Below are 21,322 nucleotides of genomic sequence, written 5' to 3'. Positions count from 1 at the left end.
ATCCACTGGCTGCTGTGTTGAGAGCGTGGGGAGACAAGAGTGGTGGTAGGGAGACCAGGTGGAGCTTATCAAAACACTCCAGGTGAGTGGCGGTGGTGGTGTTAGTGGATACGACGAGAAGTAGTTAGAGTCTGGATATTTTGTTAAAGACACATGCATGGGACTTGCTCATAGATGCAATACAGGGAGTGAGAGAAAGGACTCCCAAACAGACATCAAGACTTTCGGCCCGAACAACTGGAAGTTTGGAATTATTTACTGAGATTACAAAGACTGCAGAAGGGGCAAGTTTGGTGGAGAAATATACTAACATTAATCTAATCTATCTCCATACACACACATGTACATACCTATGTATATGTACATACATATGTGTGCACATCTATATGTGTGTGTGTTGCACTGCGCAGTTAATAATATATTTGTTATTCACACTCATGGATCTCATTTGCTTTCTTTTACTGAGGGAAGCTAAGAATGCTGAAGGCACATCTCAAACCATGTGTGGTTGGCACCACGGAGGGTGGGCAGCCATGGTTTCCCTCCAGGAGTCATTCAATGCCTTTAGCAGAGAACGGCGATCATGCAGGACCACCCATCTCTTAAAACTGTTGGTGGTGGCGCGCGCTGTGACTCTGGTCCCATTCAGCTACGTGCTGCCTTAGGCTCAGCCTTCCTCTGCCTACCCAGTTTTGTCATCTGTAATGATCGTTTTTCTCTTAAAATTTATTCTGTCTATGACCCTGATGCATGTTGTGATAGTCTCTTAAAACAACGTTTGCAATTATTTTGGCAGTTCATTGTGATTTTGTTCTATCTAAAGCACTTAGAACTTGTCTGAGATACAGTTGCTTAAATGCCAATGTTCCCGACCTAGTTCTCTGACTGTGATTTATGAGTCAATAGACTCCTTAAACAATGAAACATAATATCCCTGACTACACAGGACACTTACTATCACATGCTCACTGTCGCAGGATGGGCGAGCTTCCAGTCTCAGGTTGTTAAACGTTAGGGTGACCCGCCTTCCTTCCGGCACAGTGATTCTCCACTCGCAGATCCGGCTGTGAGGATTTGGGTTCGGGTAGTTGGGGGAAGTGAATGTTCCGGTAGAGCCCTGCAGATCCCCACCACACTCTAATGGGGGAAAAAAGAAAGCTAAGAAAACTTGCAATCCAATCAAAATATCTCCTTCCATCAGGAAGGCTCTCAAAATTAAAGTTATTTTTAAATTATCCCTCTAGACAAAATCATTGCCCTTATTTATTTATGATCATATGTGAGGACTATTAGAGAACATTTGCATTCACTTCTTATCTCTATTAATACTTAATCTTTGCTTCCAAGGATGATAGGACACTGGCAGCATTTTAATTATCACGATGGCCCAAGAAATATGAGAGACCAATAAATGTTGTGAACTTAAGAATCAGGAAAACTAGAAGGCTGAAGTAATTATCCAGTTTTGCAGACAAGACCTTTATTGCACCTGAGTTTGTCCGGGTATTTGGGAATGCAAATTCTGAATGACTGTAGGACTAATGGACTGACTTTTTCTTAAGATGAGCATTGCAGTAGAACTCATCACCGTATTACATTTCTCATGATAATAGTTACTTGCCTTTGTTGCCCTTATCACAGTTGTAATTTTTCATTTATTGGTGTGACTTTTTGATTAATGTCTGCCTCTCCACTGAATGGTAAGGTCCAAGAAGACAGGGGTCATGTTTTGTTTTGTAACACTGGTACCCAACATAGTGTCTATCCAATGTTGGTGCTCAAAAATGTATTTTCCTTTTTTAAATGAATCAATCAACTCACCTTCCAAGCTGGATTGAAACCGCAGTCTGAATCCGGAGGCAGTAAGAGAGTCATCTGTAACAAATCTGACCAAAGCAACGTTGCTAGAAGTGTCTATGCTGTCAGGAATGGTATTTCCACAGTATTTGCCCAAGATATTTCCTGTGAGAATCAAAAAATTAAGTATGCATGTGTCCTGGCGATTTATTTCTTTTAACCTCTGTTTGAGGTGTCCTGCATGTACAAAGAAAATAATAAAAGACACGACTCTGCCTATGACAATGGCCATCTCTGTCAAGAAAAGCAGGAAAACATGAATAAAAATTAACATATTCAAATATATGAAGAAGTGTGAAAGAAATGCAACCAACTAGAGGAAGGGTATCTTGAGCACGACGAGGAAGGCTTACTCATTTGCTTAAAAAAGTGGTCCAAGACAACAGAGTGACAACCGTCCGTCTCACATTATTGCCGGGAGATGTATGTTACCCTCTCCTCCCCCCAAGCCTCAGCGAATAACTGCATGTGGCCATGGGCTGTCTCAGCAGGAAGAGGAGGCCTTCCCAGTACAGTGCTCTCTCCGCATGGTCTCGGGATAAGCCAAATAAGGACACCTGGGCTTTGAGCACCCACTGTTAATGGTGAAATCGAGGGACAGAATTGCTGGCACTGCTCAGAGCTGACCGATCTGCACTTCTCTGCAGAGTACAAACATACTTTTGTTTTTCTTAGAAATGAAGAAACTTCAGAGGCTGAATGAGTACACCTCAAATAAACACCCCAAAAGAAAGGGGATATATGTCACTGACCAGAAGTATGGTTGTCCCAGATCTCCACAAAGTCTTTTTCGCAGCCAGAGGAATTCTGGAGGTCAAAATCTTCAAAAGAGATGGTGAGATAGTGTCCTGAGAGACCCTGGAGATGCCACTCACAGAATGAATTGTCTGTATATGGAAGTGTTGGATAACCAATGCTTTCAATGACGCCAGCTTGCCCTGTTACTGTTCCTCCACATTGAGCTGAAAAAAAAAAAAAGAGAGAGAGAGAGAGAGACAGCATACATGCAATATTCTATCACAGATTTTTTTTTCTGATTTTACCAGCACATTTGAAAACGTTAGATGCCAAGTGAATATGAAGTTTTTAACATTCTGAAAATGTTTGGTAAATGCTTTCTTTATTATTTGAAATCTACTGTTTATGTAAATAGAAATGATACCACATGCCCAATCCAAAAATGGGAAATGGGAAATGGAAGTCAGCCATTGAATGGCCTATTTTGTAATGTCACATTAATTCTCTTGGGACACTACGTAAGTGCTATTAGCTGCAAGTAAGTTTCATCCCAAGAACGAACTGATGGCTGGATATCACTCTAGTACCTGTGTTGATTCTAAAAGACTGAGTCCAAGCTCAGCTGGATGGGGTACTGTGGCTGATTGGTGACGCTTGCCATTTCTAGTCTAACTAGCAAATAAACAGTTAACCGTAGTAACTTGGATCTCAGGATCCTGAAAATTACCATCAATTATTTATCAGATGGATGGGATAGCTAGATTGAATTATATGCAATTTGACTTAGGATATAAAATGACCTATGGTGTAGGTTAAATATTGTCACAAATAGGCTTTCTGAGTTTTTGCTGTATTAAATATTTATTTGGTTTGTGTCCAGACCCACTAGATATGAAATTTTATGCCATTGTGACCATATTATATTATAGTGAATCTTCAGTAAGTACATTTGCTGTTCATTTTCTAAATAAGGAAATGGAAACACAAAGGAGATATGTTTGCTTTTTATCCAGCGATTAGATTTGGCACTAGAGACTTAGAAAAAAAAGTAAGCTCAATTATTTTATATATGATGAGGAATTCAGAGTCACTGTTCTAAATACAGTTATTTGATTACTAAATAGTTTTATTACTTAAAATAATATACATACAGTAATTCCCCTTTCCCCATGGGGGATACGTTCCATGACCTCCACTGGATGCCTGAAACTGTAGATTGTACCAAACCATATATATACTATTTTTTCCTGTACATACATACCTACGATAAAGTTTAATTTATAATGTAGGTACATAAGAGATGAACAACAATAGCTAATAATAAAATAGAACAAGTATAACAGTATGCTATAGTAAAAGTTATGTGAATGTGGTCTCTCTCTGTCTCCCTCTCTTAAAATATCTTAGTGTAATGTACTCACTTATTTAAGTTTACTAAAAGTAGTGTTTTAAAATGAAAATCAAAGGGGAAATTAAAATTAATAAATAACTGTGGTTTTAAGCATTTACACTCCTTTTTTTATTAAAATAATTTTTAAAATTAGGCAGATAGAAAGAGGTCTTTTAAAGATGTGTTTTTTTAAAGTTTTCATAAATTCATTCTATCACAACTTTCCTATTTAAAATTAAAAATGTTGTTACCTATAGAATACTTGGCCTTGAACCCCACATGAGTAGGGCTGTTGTCGGACTGGAATCTCAAATACATGACGTCTCCTGAGGACAGCTGACTTCTGGGTAAAGACATCCCACAAAATTTGGAAAGTATTGGTGCATTGGAATCAACTCCATCCCGCAACTCGAGGAAGTTGGAAGTACAGCTAAAGTGAGAAAAAATTTCTGTTAAATTTATGAGGCCAATTGCTTTGACTTATTTTGGTAATGAAGACTTCACTAACTTTCTGCGAGGATATTATTAAATAATCATTTCTGTAGTGTAAGATGCTCTGACAGAGTCAGTTTAAGGCTGCACGTCACTTTAAAATGCTGTATAGTATTTTTCTTAATAATATATTCTTTCATTAATAGCTCAAAAAGACAGATTTTACATGCTCGACGTTGAAGAATATTTACTTCTCTTTCATAGTCTGTATTGATTTTACAAGTATAAAAGTCATTTTCAAATTAGCCCCTATGAACTTCAAAAAAAAGAAGTATTTTGTTTCGCATGCTGATTTGATACATTTCATGTGACAAAGATAAACTCTCTCTTGATGGCTCTGTGACCACAGCTAATGGATGGCCCCAGCAGGAATTTTCTGTGTTCATAAAAGCGGACAAGCATTCACCTAGTATTTCTGGAGAAAGTCAAACCAGCCCATTAATGGGCTGATCAGTGAGTGGAAGAGTAGTGTTATATCCAGTGCCCAGCAACGGCAAGCAAGAGCTCTTGTCTCTAAGTTTTGTAACACACACGCATTTATGCACATGTATAAATGAAAGAGAAGAACACAGATTTTTTTTACAGTCTATGTAGTTTTCCTTTGTCTTCAGCATAGTAAAACTTACTACCTGTTTTGTAATCCTTTAAGAACTCTTATTAAACAGAGATTGCGAAATCACACTGTACTTGCTGTAGTCCTTTTTGTGACCCTGGTGACCCCTGGTGCCACATCACTCAAATTTCCATTTGTTAAACAGATATTTTATCATTTGTGACACTGAAATGAGGCTGGACAAATAAATATTCATCTGCCAGAGACATTCTATTTTTCCTGTGGGAGGAAGACCGGGGAACATAAATCTCAAACAGCCACCCTCAGTGTCTCTCGGAGGATGTGTCTAGAGGTCACAGAGACAGTATCTGTGTACTTAATCTGCTCAGCTGATGGGAGAGGGGCCGACAGTGTTTTTAGGCTTGAGTTACGAAGCATTTCCCTCTGTCCCTAGATTTCCCATGCAGTACGTGCTACTAAGAAAAGAAGAAATAAATTGCTCTGAGACATTACAGTTAAAAACTACTAATTTGGAGTAGGAGAAAAATTAAAATGGAGGTGACCTACTTGGGTGATACTTCAATATTGAATCGATCCTCAAATTGAAGCCTTATGCTCCTCCCCTGAGGCGCCGCTATGATCCAAATGCAGTCAGCATGCTGGGGATAATTCTCGGGGTAGTTGGGGGAGGTCACGTAGCCAGCAGAGTCAGCATCGTGGATGTAGACGTTGCCCCCGCAGGCTGTCGGGAAACACGGTTAAATCAATCTACAGTCTGGTGAAGGAGACGCCGTCAATAGCCACGATCATTTTTTAAAGTCAACTTATCTGTATCCCATCTCAATTTTCTTTCACCTACAATGATCCTCATTTTCTTTTCCAGCAAATAAATTCTGAATTTGCTATTGAGGGAGCTACGAGGTGTGTCACTTTTTAAATTACCAAACCATTTATTCTCACTGGAAATTTCATTCTTCCTTAAAGCCAACAAAATGATTATGACGCACGATGCAGGCAGCAGAACTTCAAGGGAGCGTGAACATGTATCTACTGCTTCAAGGAGCAAGTAAGTATCTTAGTGGTTACAACTTCCCACTGAGTGTTCAATGCAGGATGCTGTGGAGCCATGATCTTGATATGTTTAAAAGACTAAGCAGATATATGTTTGCACAACCCTGTGGGCATTCATTCATTACATTTCTTCAGGACTTAGATACATTCGAAGAGTAAGAGATCAATGGCATGAGAGAATTTATTAGTCACTTTTTTTTTTGCAAGAAGATAAAAGAGCTTTTTTAAACTTCTTATCTAAAAGACCAGCACATTATATAAAAATATTTTATCAATAAATATTCTTTGGCAATTTCAGAAAATAAACCAAGCAGGAGTAAAGATACAATGCCAATGAAATTAACCTGTCCAATCACTTAGCCACACAGATACTTGGTCTGTTTGCTGCCCATGGAAACTACTCCCTTTTTTGAAGCTATGCCTACTTATTTATTTATTCAATTAAACACTATTAAAAAGTAAATGTCACAAAAATCAAATCATTACAGTAAAATTAAATACAATTATAATCAAGTATGATTAAGTAAAGGTAATTAAGTAAAGATCACTGCTGTAATATGTAATTAAATGAGTAATAATTGAATCAAAAGATTATGTGTTCATTTAAAAGGGAGCATACAAATGATTACAAAACAAGGCAAACAACTCTTACAATATTTCTATAACTAGATTTAACTTTCACTTAGACATCTTATAATGGAAAGATTGAAGGACTTTTGGGGATCAATAAGGTTAGTTTATTTTATACCTGTGGAGAGTTTCACTTTGGTCAGTAACTAGATATGTGACCTTGGAAAATCCAAGCCTCATTTTGCTTACCTGTAAAATGGAAATAATACTACTTTCCTTAAAAGTCGCCCTAATGAGATATTAAATGCATTAAACATATAATAGGTGCTTGATAGCAGGTAGCTATTCTTATTAATGCTATTACTGTGAGTTCAAAAAAGAAAATTTTACATGTTATTTCTCAAATCTATTTAAACAAGGAAGACCAAGCAATTGCAGGAAAAGCACACATGAAATTCTCAGTGAAAATGCTTACCTAAACTCTTTGCCTCATATTTGATCTTAAATCCTTGCCCTCCATTACTATTATCAGAAATAAACCGAACAAACATTTCATTATCCGAGGTGAACAGAGTTGAGGAGGGGTGACTGCCGCAGAAATGGCCATTTCCTCCAGGGGGCGCCAAGGGTGGAGAGTAGATATCAGGTCCATTTTTTAGCTGCAAAGACAAATTTAAATTGTATAAACTCCTTTATTTGGCAAAAGAGGGAGTTAAAAAGTCTTATCCATTTATGTCCCAGAGGAGAAGAATCATCATCTTGTTCTCTGAATGAAGTCTTCTGAGAATGTAATTAGAAAGGGCAGCAAGTGATACCTACCACCAAGTAATCCCCCTGGTTGCAAGAAGAATCTCCATTTGGAATCTGGAAGGGCTGTTCGAAATGGACAGCAATGGTCAGACCACTTTGGACCAGGATGTGCCAAGAGCAGTTGAGGTTGGGCGTGTAGGTCTCTGGATACTTGGGGGAAGTGATAATTCCTCTGTCTGCATGCAAATATCCACCACAGCCTTCCCAAGAGGAAACAAAGGTATGTTATTTCAACCACATCGATGACAACTGGATTTTTATGCTTTCCTAGTTTTCTTGGGGGTTTTCGAAGTGTAGGCAATAGAAATTCTTGAAACCAATGGACCAAAGTGTAGGAAATGATCAGTATGACAAGCGTTTACTGAGCACATGCTATTGGGTACTCAGTTTGTTATTATTGCTATTGCTGTTAAGATCTGGGAAATACAGGTCAGTAACAGAGACAAATTTCTTACTTTCATTAAGTTTACTTTCTAGATGGGAAAGATACGCAATAAATGCATATAATAATATGTGACATAGTGATAAGTTCTGTAAAGAAAAATGAATGGGAGGAGGAGAAACACACTATATGGTATGGGGAATTTAGAGAAGGGGTAACATTTGAGCAGAGACCTGAATGAAATGAGGGATCAAGCCAGATGGCTTTGCTGGAGAAAAACATTCAGTCCAGAAAACAGCGTAAAGGCTTGATGTGTTGGAGGTACAACATGGAAGTCAGAATGAATGACACAGACTGAGAGATTCAAAAGGTAGTGTGGCTAGGTCATGCAGGAAACTGAGACGGCTTATTACGAGTAAGAAGAGGAAGGTGTTGAAGGGTTTCAAGCATCAGAATGCCATGATCTTACTTCAATTTTAAAACAATCCCTCTATCTGCAGTCCTTAGATTGGAAGGGGTGGAAAGCAGTGTCCGGTGAGGAGGGGACCGCCCTTACATACATGCAGGAGAGAGAGTGAGAGGTTGAGAGTTGAGGAAAGAGACTGAATAGAGCATCAATTTGCCAGTTGTCAGGGCCTGGACAGCTTATTAGCAAGGGAGTGTAGACAGCTCACACAGCTAGTTAAATTGCAGAGGCGGAAATTTATCTTAGGTCTGTGTAATGCCAAAGCCTGTTCTCTTAAATCACTACACAGCCTGCCTTCTCTTGAGTGTGCGGAACGTAATTTATCTCTAATTGCTCCCTACATTATAAAAGGTGTATATAAGAGCAGAGGAAATGTTAATTTTTAATGTTAGATTGAGAATATCCTTTAACGTTATGTTTTTCAGTTAAAAACATTACAGTCTTTCAATATTCTATGGACTATTTCTTTAATTGCAATCTACTTGACATGTCAAGCTTTGGAAGTCTCAATCACACTACACAGGAAAGCACCCCATACACTGTCCCATTCTCTGACTCATCAAATTCATATTTCAAGAGCAACAAACTCTTCCTGCTAACTCTCAAATGGATGGTTTCAATGAAGCTATTTATGAAGATAGATCATAACTTAGCGTTCCTTTGTGATGTTATGGCTACATGCTATCTTCTAGTTCCAGCCTTCAGCTAGGCTAAAAAAATTGTTTTAAAGATATTAGTCTTGTGCCTACTATGACTATGAAAACACTTCCTTTGGAGGGAAAATGTCCTACGCAGGGACCTGAAGGCAGGAGGCTTTTTGTACAACTTGGCCATAGTGCTTTGGATCAAGACTTGGTATTGACATAAGGATAGCCATCCAATGGCTGGGCAGAGGCCCATGTCCTCTGACTTATAACCTGTGTCCTGGCATGAAAAAATAATATTAGGCAGAGAATAAAAGATGAGCTAAAATGAGATGAGATTTTTAAAATTTTTGAACTCATTACTCTTGTGAAAGGATGCATTGAAGCCTGCCCCGGTTATACTGATGTCAGAGGTGAAGTGGATGAACATATACTCTCCAGTAGACCGAATGGGCCCAGGGATCTCTCTGCCGCAGAGAACTGCTAGCTGCGGGGCCATGTTGTTGTCTCCTGTGACCAAAGAAAGGAAATGTCAGCATGAAATACTATGTTTGAAGAATCTACTCCACCATCATTTACAGCCCGGCCAAAGCAGCTCACATATTTTTTACAGAACATCATAATGTGTGGGAGGTAATGAGATTCTCAATAAGAAGGACACACCAGGGGTTCATCATTCCGGCTCCAAGTTGCAATGGTGCTGTCTGCCCTTTTCTTTACCCTTTTGGATAAATACGTCTTTGACAGTTTCCACTGTCTTTCTAAAAACTGGCCGCCAGTTCTTCCTGGCACTAAAACTCAAAATCAGAGTACATGGGACTGGGAAGCGATCGAGGACCAGAGCTGACGTGTATGTTAATTGGAGACTCTGACCTAGGTGACTCTGACTGCAGAAGGTCAAGTATATAAAAGAGAGAAAAAAAGGTTGGTTCTCTGACCTCAGATCCTATGCTAATAGTTCAAGATCATTCACCAAGAGGCGTGCAACTTTTATATGGCCCTTTCTTCAGCTCCAGTGGTTTTTTATGTAACTTTTCATTTGTTTGTTTGTTGTTTTTGTTTGTTTTGTTATAAAAAGAACACACTTGTGTGGAGGATGAAAAAAGACAGTTCCAGCAAGTGTTCCCCCCACCATGGAAAGACGCTAAGGAGAGCAGGGTTTCCTCATGTCCCCTTTTCATTTTGATTCTCTTGGATATAGGTTTCTGTCAAAGCCACTGTCCCTGTAGAAACCAGAATGGAGAAAGGGGGATTATAGCAGACTTGGATTCCTTGGCTGGGAAAATATGTTTTTTTTATTTTTCTCTCTAAGGCAGAGAATTAATACATTTCAAGCTTATAAAGAAACAAAAATAGAATATGAGACATGAGGAAATTGGCCCTTTTACACAACCAGCAAAAGGAATCCTTCTTAGCGCTGACCACTACTTAAAACTCATTCATTATCTACTACTTTAGAAAACAAGTTATATTCTATTTCTGCAATGACAAATGCAATAGCACAGTTATAAATACAACATGTTTGAAAGGCATTCTTTGGAGGGTTTCTGACTTCTGGAAACTTTTGTGTTTTTTATAATCTAAAATTTTATCTCTTAAACTCCTTTTGCATTTATTATCTCCATTATGCTATTTCACTACACATTTCACCCAATATTATTTTCATGGACTTATTCTCTAATTACCTGTATCACAAGATATTGAAGTTTATTCTATGTCATTAGTTCATACGTGTTTAGTGCCTCTCAGTAAGACTGACTGGGTCTATTGATTTTGATTTTTTTCCCTAAAATTCACCCCTAGACTGGCTGGTCTTATCTTGAAATAATTACTGATTAGTTGATAGATAACACAATAACCGCAGATGGTTGTTACTTGCTATCCACCTTCAGTCTCCATGCTGAGTACTGAGGTATTTCTAGAGCCTTCCAAAACCTCAAAATATAGATTGTAGAAGGAATGAACTGATCTTTAAGGAAAGGGAGAAGTCAAAGAAAACTAAAGGCCAGGGCTACAAGGTAACTTGCTAATTCTTTCCCCAGTCTAGCCTCTTCATTTTAGGGATGTGGAAGCTGAGACCCCAAGATTATTAAAGGCTGACAATTATTGAGCAATTATTATATACCATTTTAAGTGCTTCATGTGTATTATCTGACTTTGTCTTCATAATAACACTTAGGTAGGCATTATTTTTATCTCCATTTTGTAGATAAGGAAACTGAGTCTTAAAGGGGATGCAAGTTATGCTGCTATATGCATGGGCATAAAGCATAGAAGTCAACAATGATTTTAATACTAGCAAATTAATTCCAGATGCCCTCAAACTGTGCTATTAAATGATTTACCTAAGGTCATAAAGAAAGTACATTTCAGATCTGGGACTAGATAAAAAGATTACTGAATTTTTATACAATTTACCTTCCTTCCTTCCTCCTTCCCACCCTCTGTCTCTCAATCTCTCTCTTTCTTTTTTTAAAAAACTTTTTCTAGGCCTGATGTAGTTTCATGGAATCTCAGTTTGGAGGAATCTTTGATATGCAGAATTTGTTGGTGAGTTGTCTGGAAGAGACTGACTCATTTTTGAACGATGGCGGCTCTGTAAAATGAATAAGCAGATGGGAGAGGGACTCAGTTCTCCCAAGAATGCTGCAGGACCCTCTCTGCGATGGCCCAGGAGTGTTCACAAGCCACCCTACGGCCTATGGCCAAGGGCCAAGGGCCTGTGATGACTGACCAATTGCACAAGTAGCCTAAGTATTATTGTCTGTGGCCAATTGGCTTTAGATACTTGCTTCAGAATGTCACATACCTCTGCTACTCAGAAGCAAAAAACTGGGAAAAGGAGAAATAATTGAAGAGAATTAAATTTTAATTCTAAAAATATATTAACGTTGTATAAATGAACAAAATATCCACTAACTGACACATCTTAGGCACTCGACAACTACTTCTTCAATGAGTAAATAAACAAACGAGGAAAGAATGAACCTATTGGGCATCTACTCACACTGTTAGTGAATAAAAAGGACTCTATGTGGGTAGAGCACAAAACCAATATACAACATTTGTGTTGTTTGGCACATGCTTCAATCTCTCTGGCTCTTCCAAGTCACTCTGTGTCTGAGCAAGGACACTGATGCAGCCTCTCTTAGAAATGTCTACCCAAGTAAATTGAAATCTAAACTCTTCCAAATTCTGTATCCACAAAATGCTTGGACTTTGCTAAAAAATTTTGCATTCCTTACTTTCCCTGACCCTCATAAAAAGCCTATGAGGCAGGTATTCATTTCCCTTTCACAAATGATATAATGGGCTTAGAGCCACTTAGTGACTTGTGCGAGGACACACAGAAGAAGAAAAGGACCACTCTCCAGGTTCTAGGCTTTCAAGAGAAGTTACCGGTGGAACAACAACAAAAAAATTCAACAGAATGTGATTTTTAAAGAATAACCATAATTTACTTTATTGATGCAGTTATCTAGTGAAGGTATTTTTTAAAGCTTCTACTAGGTTCTAAACACTCAGAATATGCAAGCAAGGACACATCCATTTCACAACATGAAAAAATTTAAATTCAATATCCACAGGAATGCTTTGATGTGAGGGAAGATAACAATTCCTCGGGGCAGTGTGCCGACTGTTGATCTGAACAGGGAGAAAGTCACGGTTTACCATCTCATCATGTTCGCATGATTGATCTGAGTCTTCGCTCAGGGTCCAGCCTCGCCAGAAGGAAAATAAATCACCTCCACTATCTGATGTTTCCCACTTAGTCAGGGGTCTAGGGATGCAGGGATTAGGGAGACTAGATCTTGCGCACTAGCAACGTGTGAGCCAAAAGCAAACACGTTTGTTTTTGCTGAGAATGTGCATTTCTAACAATGCCCAGGCGTTGTTGATGTTGAAGACCTGGGGACCACGCTGAGAAACACTGATGTGGAGGCTGTGGCCTCCCTGCTGTCCTCCTTCAGTGCAGCCCATGCAAATAGCGAAGCACAATTGTGTGCATGTTGCCTATGAGCATTATTCAAGTCCCTAACCCATCACATAGTGGTACCACACCCGTGTATAGAGGAAAGGACGCAACAATGTTACCCTTAATTCTACCTGTTCTACCCACAGATTCAGGGGACTAAGAGAAATAAATACATTACAATTTTAAGTGTGCTTTCACTTGGATCTTAAAGCCATAGATATAAAACATCAATTTTTATCTTTGAGGCTCCCTCAATAAGAAAGTAGCACAACCTGGAAATTCAGATTATTTTCTCTGACATAAAACTCTAAAAAAAGCCTTTGTTTCCTCTTAGGACTGTTGTGCTATCCCTGACATTTTGTGACAAGCAATTTAATACTCTCCTTACTTTCTTCAGAAATTGTAGCCAGTTCTGGAATTTGATGCCTTCATGGACCATAATATCTGTGAACTATCATACAAAATTGACAAAGGCAGCAAATAAATATGATGATAATTGAATAGAACTAAACATGTGTCAGGACTGAAACTCAGTATTCTTTTCTTAATGTTTCTCACCGTCTCTTATCACAAGGTTATCGTAGCCACACTCTGGGTGAGATTCAACGTCCAGGGAAAGGATGTTGAGTTCCACAGTAGAATCCGGAGCCTGGATGAGCCAGCTACACTCGGCATTATTACTGTATCTGCCTGGCCAGCCCGGGGAGAAAAGAAAGACTGGCTCCTCTCCTGTCCTCAGGAACCCACCACAAGCACCTGCAGGATGAAAAGCAACATCTTTGAAATTCCTCTATCAGAAAAGAAGCTAGTGCCTTTTAACTTTAAAGTGACGGTCCTATGCTGAAAAGAAACAGCCAATCAAAACAACTTCCTCAAGTAAATCAATAAATATTTTATTAAACCCATTGATTCAAATAGCCCTCATTTCCATAATTTATCTTTTGTGCAAAAAAAATACCTTGTGCTCTACTTTTTCCCCCACAATTTTGCCATATTACCCATTTATCATTGTTAAGCATAAATAAGTCATGTAGAAGATTCTCCCCACTTACATTCCTGGGGTAGAACTATATTCATATATGTAAGTAGAGTATCTTATAGATATCAAACCCCTAATTAATATGAAAATATAATAGGAAGCCTGTATTTTTAAGAAGAAACTATAATTTTTACAAAATGGAATATTTATGAATTTAAAAGAACATCTGAACATAAGGAGGAAGGGCTTCGGGGTTGCACTGATTTCTGTATTTGGCTCCTGTTATCACAGGACTCCTGGAAATAATTGGCCCACACATATCAAACCTAAAAAGAATTTCATTTATTACCAAACGTACCTGGAGCAATGGTAGGTAAAGGTCCCATGGGAGCATCCACTGCAAACCACTCCAGAAGGAATCCCTTCCCTGATACTGAATAGTCAGAAGAAAACTGAAACGTCAAAGAATTTCCAGTGGAGCTAAAAGATTCAGTCTGAGTACCACAATAAGTTCCAATTAGGCGGGAATGAGCGCCAGCCCCATCATAAATCTGCATGTAAAAACAGATAATATTTAGGCAATTACCTCTGTTTGTCTTCATAAAACAGAAAATTTAAAAGATGCTTTATATTATTATAATTTGATCATAATACAAAAACAAATGAGTAAACATTTTATGTCCGTTTAAAACAGAAAATGCCATTAAATATAAAATATTATGGCAAATAATTTCATGTGTTTCAAAATTACTTATATCGTTGTTATAGAATAATATTAATATATGTGTTCTGTGGGATATAGTTCATTAGATAATGCATAGTAAAATTTGTGGGTGGAAAAGTAGCAAGCAGGATAGTTGCGTAACAACAGTACTTAGTAAATGTGCTTTGGGGCCTCAAAGGGAGGAATTAGGAAGAATGAGGGAAAAACACCAAGAAAGAGGAATGGTTTAATTAGAGAGTGGACAGGTATCCTAGAGGAGTCTGTATCTCCACAGAAGGAAAGAAGAATTAACTCCAACAAAAGAACCACAGTTTGCAGAGCTCAGCATATTCAAAGCACTCAATAACTCCCTTTCACTTGGTTTTAAAATATTAAATTACCTATTTAGAGGCACATTTGTGATAGTTTTTAAATAATTTAGAAAAAGTTTGTTGTAACAGTTATTATAAAATCCTCTACTGAATGTCAGTTTGTCAAATTATGTAATAGTCATTTGCATACTTATTGGGCATCTACCAGGTATTGGGTGGACTAAGGTGAGATTGAGGCCTTTAAGAATCTGATAGTGTTTCTGGAATTGATACAGTAGCCAATGTCCGGATGGCAATGGTCACCATGATTTTTATATTTATATTTATTTATTTTTACATGATCCTTTACAATTTTAACACTCTAATATAAGAACAAACAGGATAATGGGATATAAGATAGAATAAATAATACGTACTTAGATAAACCCCAACAGGTAAATTATACAATGCTAAAAAAACACCCTTAGGTATGAAATAGAAAATAATAAATGTAACAGTGAAATTACCTTTTTCCAGGTAATCTAGAGGCAGCAGTCTAGGGCAGACCATCCTGTATGATTTACAAATGCTTATATAGACATTAACTCGGTTTCATTTTTGCCAGTAGCAATTCACCAACATTTATAATCATTGATAGCACGTGGAAACTCACCTTTAATTTGTCATAGTAGCAGTTTTGTATCGCTTCAATGTCCATCTCCAAGATCCTACCGTGGACAACCTGAGACTCATTCACATTTACTATCCACTGGTAATTGGAGTTATGGGGGTAATTTCCAGGCCAGAAAGGAGAGGCAATTTTCCCATGAGTTCCCACAATATTATCATTGCCAAATACTAGGAGGGAAAGCAAAGCAGTAAATCAGACCTACTTAGCATAGCTCTTTAATCAAATGAAAAAAACAAAAGGCAAAGGATATTGAAAGGGATGGGCTTTTAATTGACTGTGATTTCTTTTCTGACTATTGAAAGAAATACTGCTCCCCTTTTGGTTTCTGGGCTATTTATTAATTCCTTAGAGAAGGGTGATTTTGTGAATGGAATTCTTCCATCTCCTTAAAAGGTTGCATGGTGTGAAAAGAGGCACAACTTCCCACGTGAAAAGGGGTTCCCAGACTCCAGGGGACTTGGGGACAGGGAAGGGAGGATTACCAGCCCCACTCCCTAACTTTGGCTTACCTATTTTACTTTGTTTTACAAAAGAATGGGACATGCTTTTTAAAAAAATGTTATAAGATAAGAGAAACTGACAGATTGGAAACACATATAGAATAGCTAATTACGAAAAAGCTGAGTTAGAAAAGAAAAATATTTAACATTTTATTCTATTGGAATAATATCCTGGTGTTATAATATCTAAGCACCTAAGTCAATCCCAAAGTAATACCAAATGTCTTTAATTTGAAGACTGTAGAGTTTATGGGATCAGATGAAACACATTTGACATAAATATACCAAACCTGAACTATATATTACAAAACTGACACAATATCATGAAAAAAATTAATTTAATATCACGTAGAAACTAGAGCTTTAAAAGAATATTAGCACCATTGAGAATGTTCTCCTTGCTCTTAATGAGTCATTGACACATAATTTAGTGTTTCTAATATGTTATATAGTAGAGTAATCCCACAAAGACAATATAGAAGGATAGTATAGAGTTTAGGATTGTTCTTGCCTAATGTATTACTGAAAAAATTATCATTTCTCCTTTGTAGGACATATTCTAGAAGATCTCACTGAAACAGAACCAACTTACTTTTAGCAAAGGTGGCCTGGAAGCCTATGCCGCTGCCTGAGCCATCTGACACAAATCTGACCCAGAGGCTATGCCCAAGAGTGGATGAATAGTTGAGAGGGAGGGCGTGTCCACAATATCGTCCCACCAGGCGACCTGTGGCATTTCCTTCTCGGATCTCCACAAAATCTCTGCTACAGTCTTGAGAGTTTTCCAACTGGAAAGATCTGATTTGGGGGCAAAAAAAAAGAAAAAAAAGTTTATAGGGATTAAATTGATAGAATAAACTTTGGGATTATCCTGAATCACATATGGGGTTAACCTGTTCACTGTGTTAACAGTTTCTTGAACTTTAATCACAAGATCCTTTAGCTATCTCAAAAAATTTCTTTCACTCAAATATGTTGAAATGCCTATTCAAGAGATACCGAGACAATTAATATACTGCCTTTAAGGAGTTTTCTTCCTAGTGGGAAAAATTGGGCAAGAATAAAGAAATAAATATAAGGCAGAGTAACACGAGTGCCATCAGAATTGTAAAGTGACATAAGAATTTTGAAGCAGAGGTATCACATCTGATTGTGAAGCTCTGTAATAGCCTGATGGAGAGATTTCTTTTCTAAGATGGAAATGTAAACATTTACTGGACTTAAGGAGCACAGATGGTAGGCAGAGAACATAAGCCACCTAGGCACATATGCAGAAAAGGGTGGAGCATTTTAGAAACCTGGAAGATATCTAGTTTGGTAAAAACATTGAGTACCTCTAAGGAACCACTAAGAGATGTAGCTAGAGCAAAAGATGGGATCTTTTCAGTGGAGCTCAAAAGCCCTGTAAAGGAATGTGTGCTTAATTTCTGGAAAGGTAGACAAATTATGGGATTTGTAATAACACAGGCTAGTGCTCAAAGGTGACCTATTCAAATTGTCATATATTCTGCAACTGTTATGTAATGGAGGGTGGAAGATAGGAAATAATATCTATCTACCTCATTTAATTTGTATAAGTAACATATAAAGAGTCTGGACCATGTAGGTACTACATGAATGTTTTCAAAATTTGGCCTTAATGCTTAAAAACAGGGGGGTAATAAAGACAATGTGGTATTGGTGCAAGGGTAGACACATGGATGAACGGGATAGAAAAGAAAGTGCGGAAGAGGACCCACAAATGCGCAGTCAATACAATACAATCGTAGGTGCCAAGACAATTCAATGAGGAAGAGAAAGTCATTTTAACAAATGGTGCTCCGATAACTGGATATCAACATGGAGAGGGAAAAAAAAGAACCTCAACTTCTGCCTCTCTCCATACACAGAAACTAATTTAATATTTCTCATAGGTATAATATAATAATATGATAATATAACAATATTAAAGCTAGAACCACAAAACTGCTAGAAGAAGACATGGAGGAAAATCTTTATGACCTTGGGACAGGCAAACATTTCTTAGATAGAATGCAAAGAGCACTAACGTAAGATAAAAAATTAATATATTTGATGTTATCAAAAATAAAATTTTCTCATTAAAGATATGAATAAGAAAATAAATAAGTAAGTCACAGACTACGGTGGAAGCAGAGGAGGTTAATTACAAAGCATTTAACTAACAAGGGACTCATAGCTGGACTATAAATGGAATGCCTACAAATAAACAATGAAAAAAAAACAATCAAACTAAAAATGGACAAAGTACTTGAATAGACATTCTTAAAAGAAGATAAGTGAATGGCCAATGAGAATGTGAAAAGAACTCTACATGATTAGTCATCAGAACAATGCGAATTAAATATCACGATAAGATATCAATTCATGCCGATCAGAATGGCTAAAATGAAAAAGACTGACAAGATCAAATATCAGCAAGCCTGCATAGAAAATGCGAGTCTCATATATTCCTGGTGGAACTGTATACTGACACAACTACTTTGAATAATTATTTGAAAGTTTCTTATGAAATTAAGTATGTATCAAATTAATGTCCAGAAGTTCTACTCCTAGATATTTGCCCAAGAGAAATAGAAACACATGACCAGGCCAGTATCTGGAATATAAAATAACTCTTGCAATTCAAAAGTAAAAAGATAAATAACCCAATTAAAAATGGCAAAGAAACTGAATAGACATTTCTCCAAAGAAGACGTATAAGTGACCAATAAGAACAGAAAAAGATGTTCAACAGCATTAGTAATTAGGGAAATGCAAATCAAAACCATAAGGAGATACCACTGCAAACCTACTAGGATGGCTATTATTAAAAAAACTGGAAAATAACAAGTGTGGATGAGGATATGGAGAAATTGGAACTCTTGTGCATTGCTGGTGGGAACGTAAAATGGTGCAGCCATGGTATAAAACAGTTTGGTGGTTCCTTAAAAGTTAAACATAAAATTTACCATATGATCCAGCAATTCCACGTCTGGGTATATACTCAAAAGAATTGCAAGCAGGGACTTGAACAGATACTTGCACATCAATGCTCATAGTAGCATTATTCATAAGAGCCAAAGGGGGAAAACAACTCAAAAGTCCATCAACAGGCAAATAGATAAATAAAATATGACATGCACACACATGATTACTATTCATTCTCAAAAAAGAATTACATTCTGAACATGTTTCAACGTGAAGGAACCTTCAAAACTTATATGCTAAGTGAAACATGCCAGACACAAAAGGACACATATCATATGATTCTGCTTATATGAGAAACCTAGAATAGGAAAATTCATGCAGACAAAAAGTAGAATAGAGATTACCAGGGACTGAGGAGAGGGAAAACAGGGAGTTATTGTTTAATGGGTAGAGTTTCTGTTTGTTATGATGAAAAAGTTCTAGAAATAGACAGTGGTGATGGTTACACAACATAGTGTACTTAATGCCACTGAATTGTACATGTAAAAATGATTAAAATGGTAAATTTTATGTTATACATGTTTTACCACAAAAAAACCCCATAGGATTTTGAATGGTAAAATTAAATGATCAGAGTCCCACTTGAGAAAATTAATCTTGCAGTAACATATCATGGCAATGACTGGATACAGCAGAAAAATATTTTTGCTTTTTGATGCAAAGTCTATCATTCAAGTGGAACAATCTATCAGAACTAATATGCAGGTTTGAACTTCAGAAAAGATGCTGGGCTGTATTTGCAAATCACCTGTACATATATGATAATAGCTGAAAGCATGGCTAGATCAGGGGTTTGGAAATGAAAAAGTGGAGGGTAATAAATGATCAAAAAGAGAGAGAGGGAAGAAACGAGAGCAGAGGCTTTGAGAACACCCACATTCCGAGTGCAGCAAACGGAAGAGGAACAATAAACACAGGAGCAGTCTGAAAAGTGGGACACAGCCAAGGTCACTGCCACGTCACAGAAGCCAAGAGAAAATTAAGGAGAGGGTGATGAAGAGTGTCCAAAGACCCAGGACTAAGAACAGGCTAAAAACAAATTAATAACTTTTAAAGGAGCAATTTCAGAAACTCCACTGAAGAATTCTTATTCAAACATTTTAAGATGTAAATAGGATGATTTTTGGTGATTTGCACAAAAGGGTGAAAACAATAACAACAATAACAAGCTTTCTCTAACATCCTACAATTAGAATTTACAAATTCTTTACGTCCATTCTTTTCATGTGCCCATTAACATTCATAAAAATGTATCGATGTAATTGATTAAAAATCAAGTCTCAGAAAATAGCAAAATTATTAGAAACCATTTTCTCTGAGAATGAAATTAGAAAACAGTAACAAAGAGAGAACAAAAATGCCCCATAATTTAGAAATGTTAAAAAATCTTCTTATATAACCCATACGGCACACTAGAAACCAAAATGGAAGTTAAAATACATTGGGGACTGAATGAGAATGAAATATTATATATTAAAACTTATGGGGTGTGGTCAAAGCAATATTTAGAAGGAAATTTATAGCCTTAAGTGCTTGTAGAAGAAAAGAAGAAATACTAAGAAAAATGAGCTAAGTGTCTAATCCTAGAAGTTAGAAAAACAAAGCAGAAAAACACAAAGGGAATAAAAGAATCAATAGGATGGCATCTGGAATTAATGAAATAGAGATGTAGAAAACAGCAGAAAGGATAAAAAAAAAATTGAAAGCTATTTATTCGACAAGACTAATAAAGTATAAAACCTCTAATACTGTTCAAGAATAAAAGAGGGCCCAAGTGAGCAATATTATAAAAAGAAAAGGACACAATGACAGCCATATTGTATTAGACATTTTTAAAAATATAATAAAATCTATAACAATCATATGCCAATAAATTTGAACTTTTTTTCTACAAAAGTAGAATACAATTAGTTGAAAGAAAAATGAAAAAAATATAAAAAAGATCATTATTTGAGTATAAATCAGTATTAAAAATTGCTCAAGGACAAACTAAAGCAAAAATCTGAGCCCAAATAATAGAATACAATTAGTTGAAAGAAAAATGAAAAAATATAAAAAAGATCATTATTTGAGTACAAATCAGTATTAAAAATTGCTCAAGGACAAACTAAAGCAAAAATCTGAGCCCAAATAATATAAGGGAGCGCTACCAAAACTTCAGTAAATCAATCACCCCAAACCCAATCTTATGCAAACTTCAC

General features: G+C 37.0%; 1 protein-coding gene across 1 annotated transcript in view; it reads right to left on the bottom strand.

Annotated features, from left to right (window-relative positions):
- Positions 1-21,322, bottom strand: part of CUBN (cubilin (intrinsic factor-cobalamin receptor)) — a 259,342-nt gene that overhangs the window by 75,241 nt on the left and 162,779 nt on the right. The window contains exons 37-48 of the mRNA XM_012660902.1: positions 16,726-16,931; positions 15,616-15,800; positions 14,287-14,479; positions 13,508-13,705; positions 9,337-9,483; positions 7,491-7,681; positions 7,147-7,330; positions 5,598-5,772; positions 4,237-4,415; positions 2,610-2,819; positions 1,822-1,962; positions 940-1,137 (exon numbers count right to left, since the gene is read on the bottom strand). Of these exons, the coding sequence (XP_012516356.1) occupies positions 940-1,137; positions 1,822-1,962; positions 2,610-2,819; positions 4,237-4,415; positions 5,598-5,772; positions 7,147-7,330; positions 7,491-7,681; positions 9,337-9,483; positions 13,508-13,705; positions 14,287-14,479; positions 15,616-15,800; positions 16,726-16,931 (2,207 nt within the window). The remainder of the gene's footprint in view (positions 1-939; positions 1,138-1,821; positions 1,963-2,609; positions 2,820-4,236; positions 4,416-5,597; positions 5,773-7,146; positions 7,331-7,490; positions 7,682-9,336; positions 9,484-13,507; positions 13,706-14,286; positions 14,480-15,615; positions 15,801-16,725; positions 16,932-21,322) is intronic.

Source organism: Propithecus coquereli, unplaced genomic scaffold, assembly GCF_000956105.1.
Source record: "Propithecus coquereli isolate 6110/MARCELLA unplaced genomic scaffold, Pcoq_1.0 Scaffold69, whole genome shotgun sequence".
Classification (NCBI taxonomy): Eukaryota; Metazoa; Chordata; class Mammalia; order Primates; family Indriidae; genus Propithecus; species Propithecus coquereli.
The sequence above is the reverse complement of the archived record's forward strand: the minus strand, read 5'-3'. Positions and strand labels throughout refer to the sequence as shown.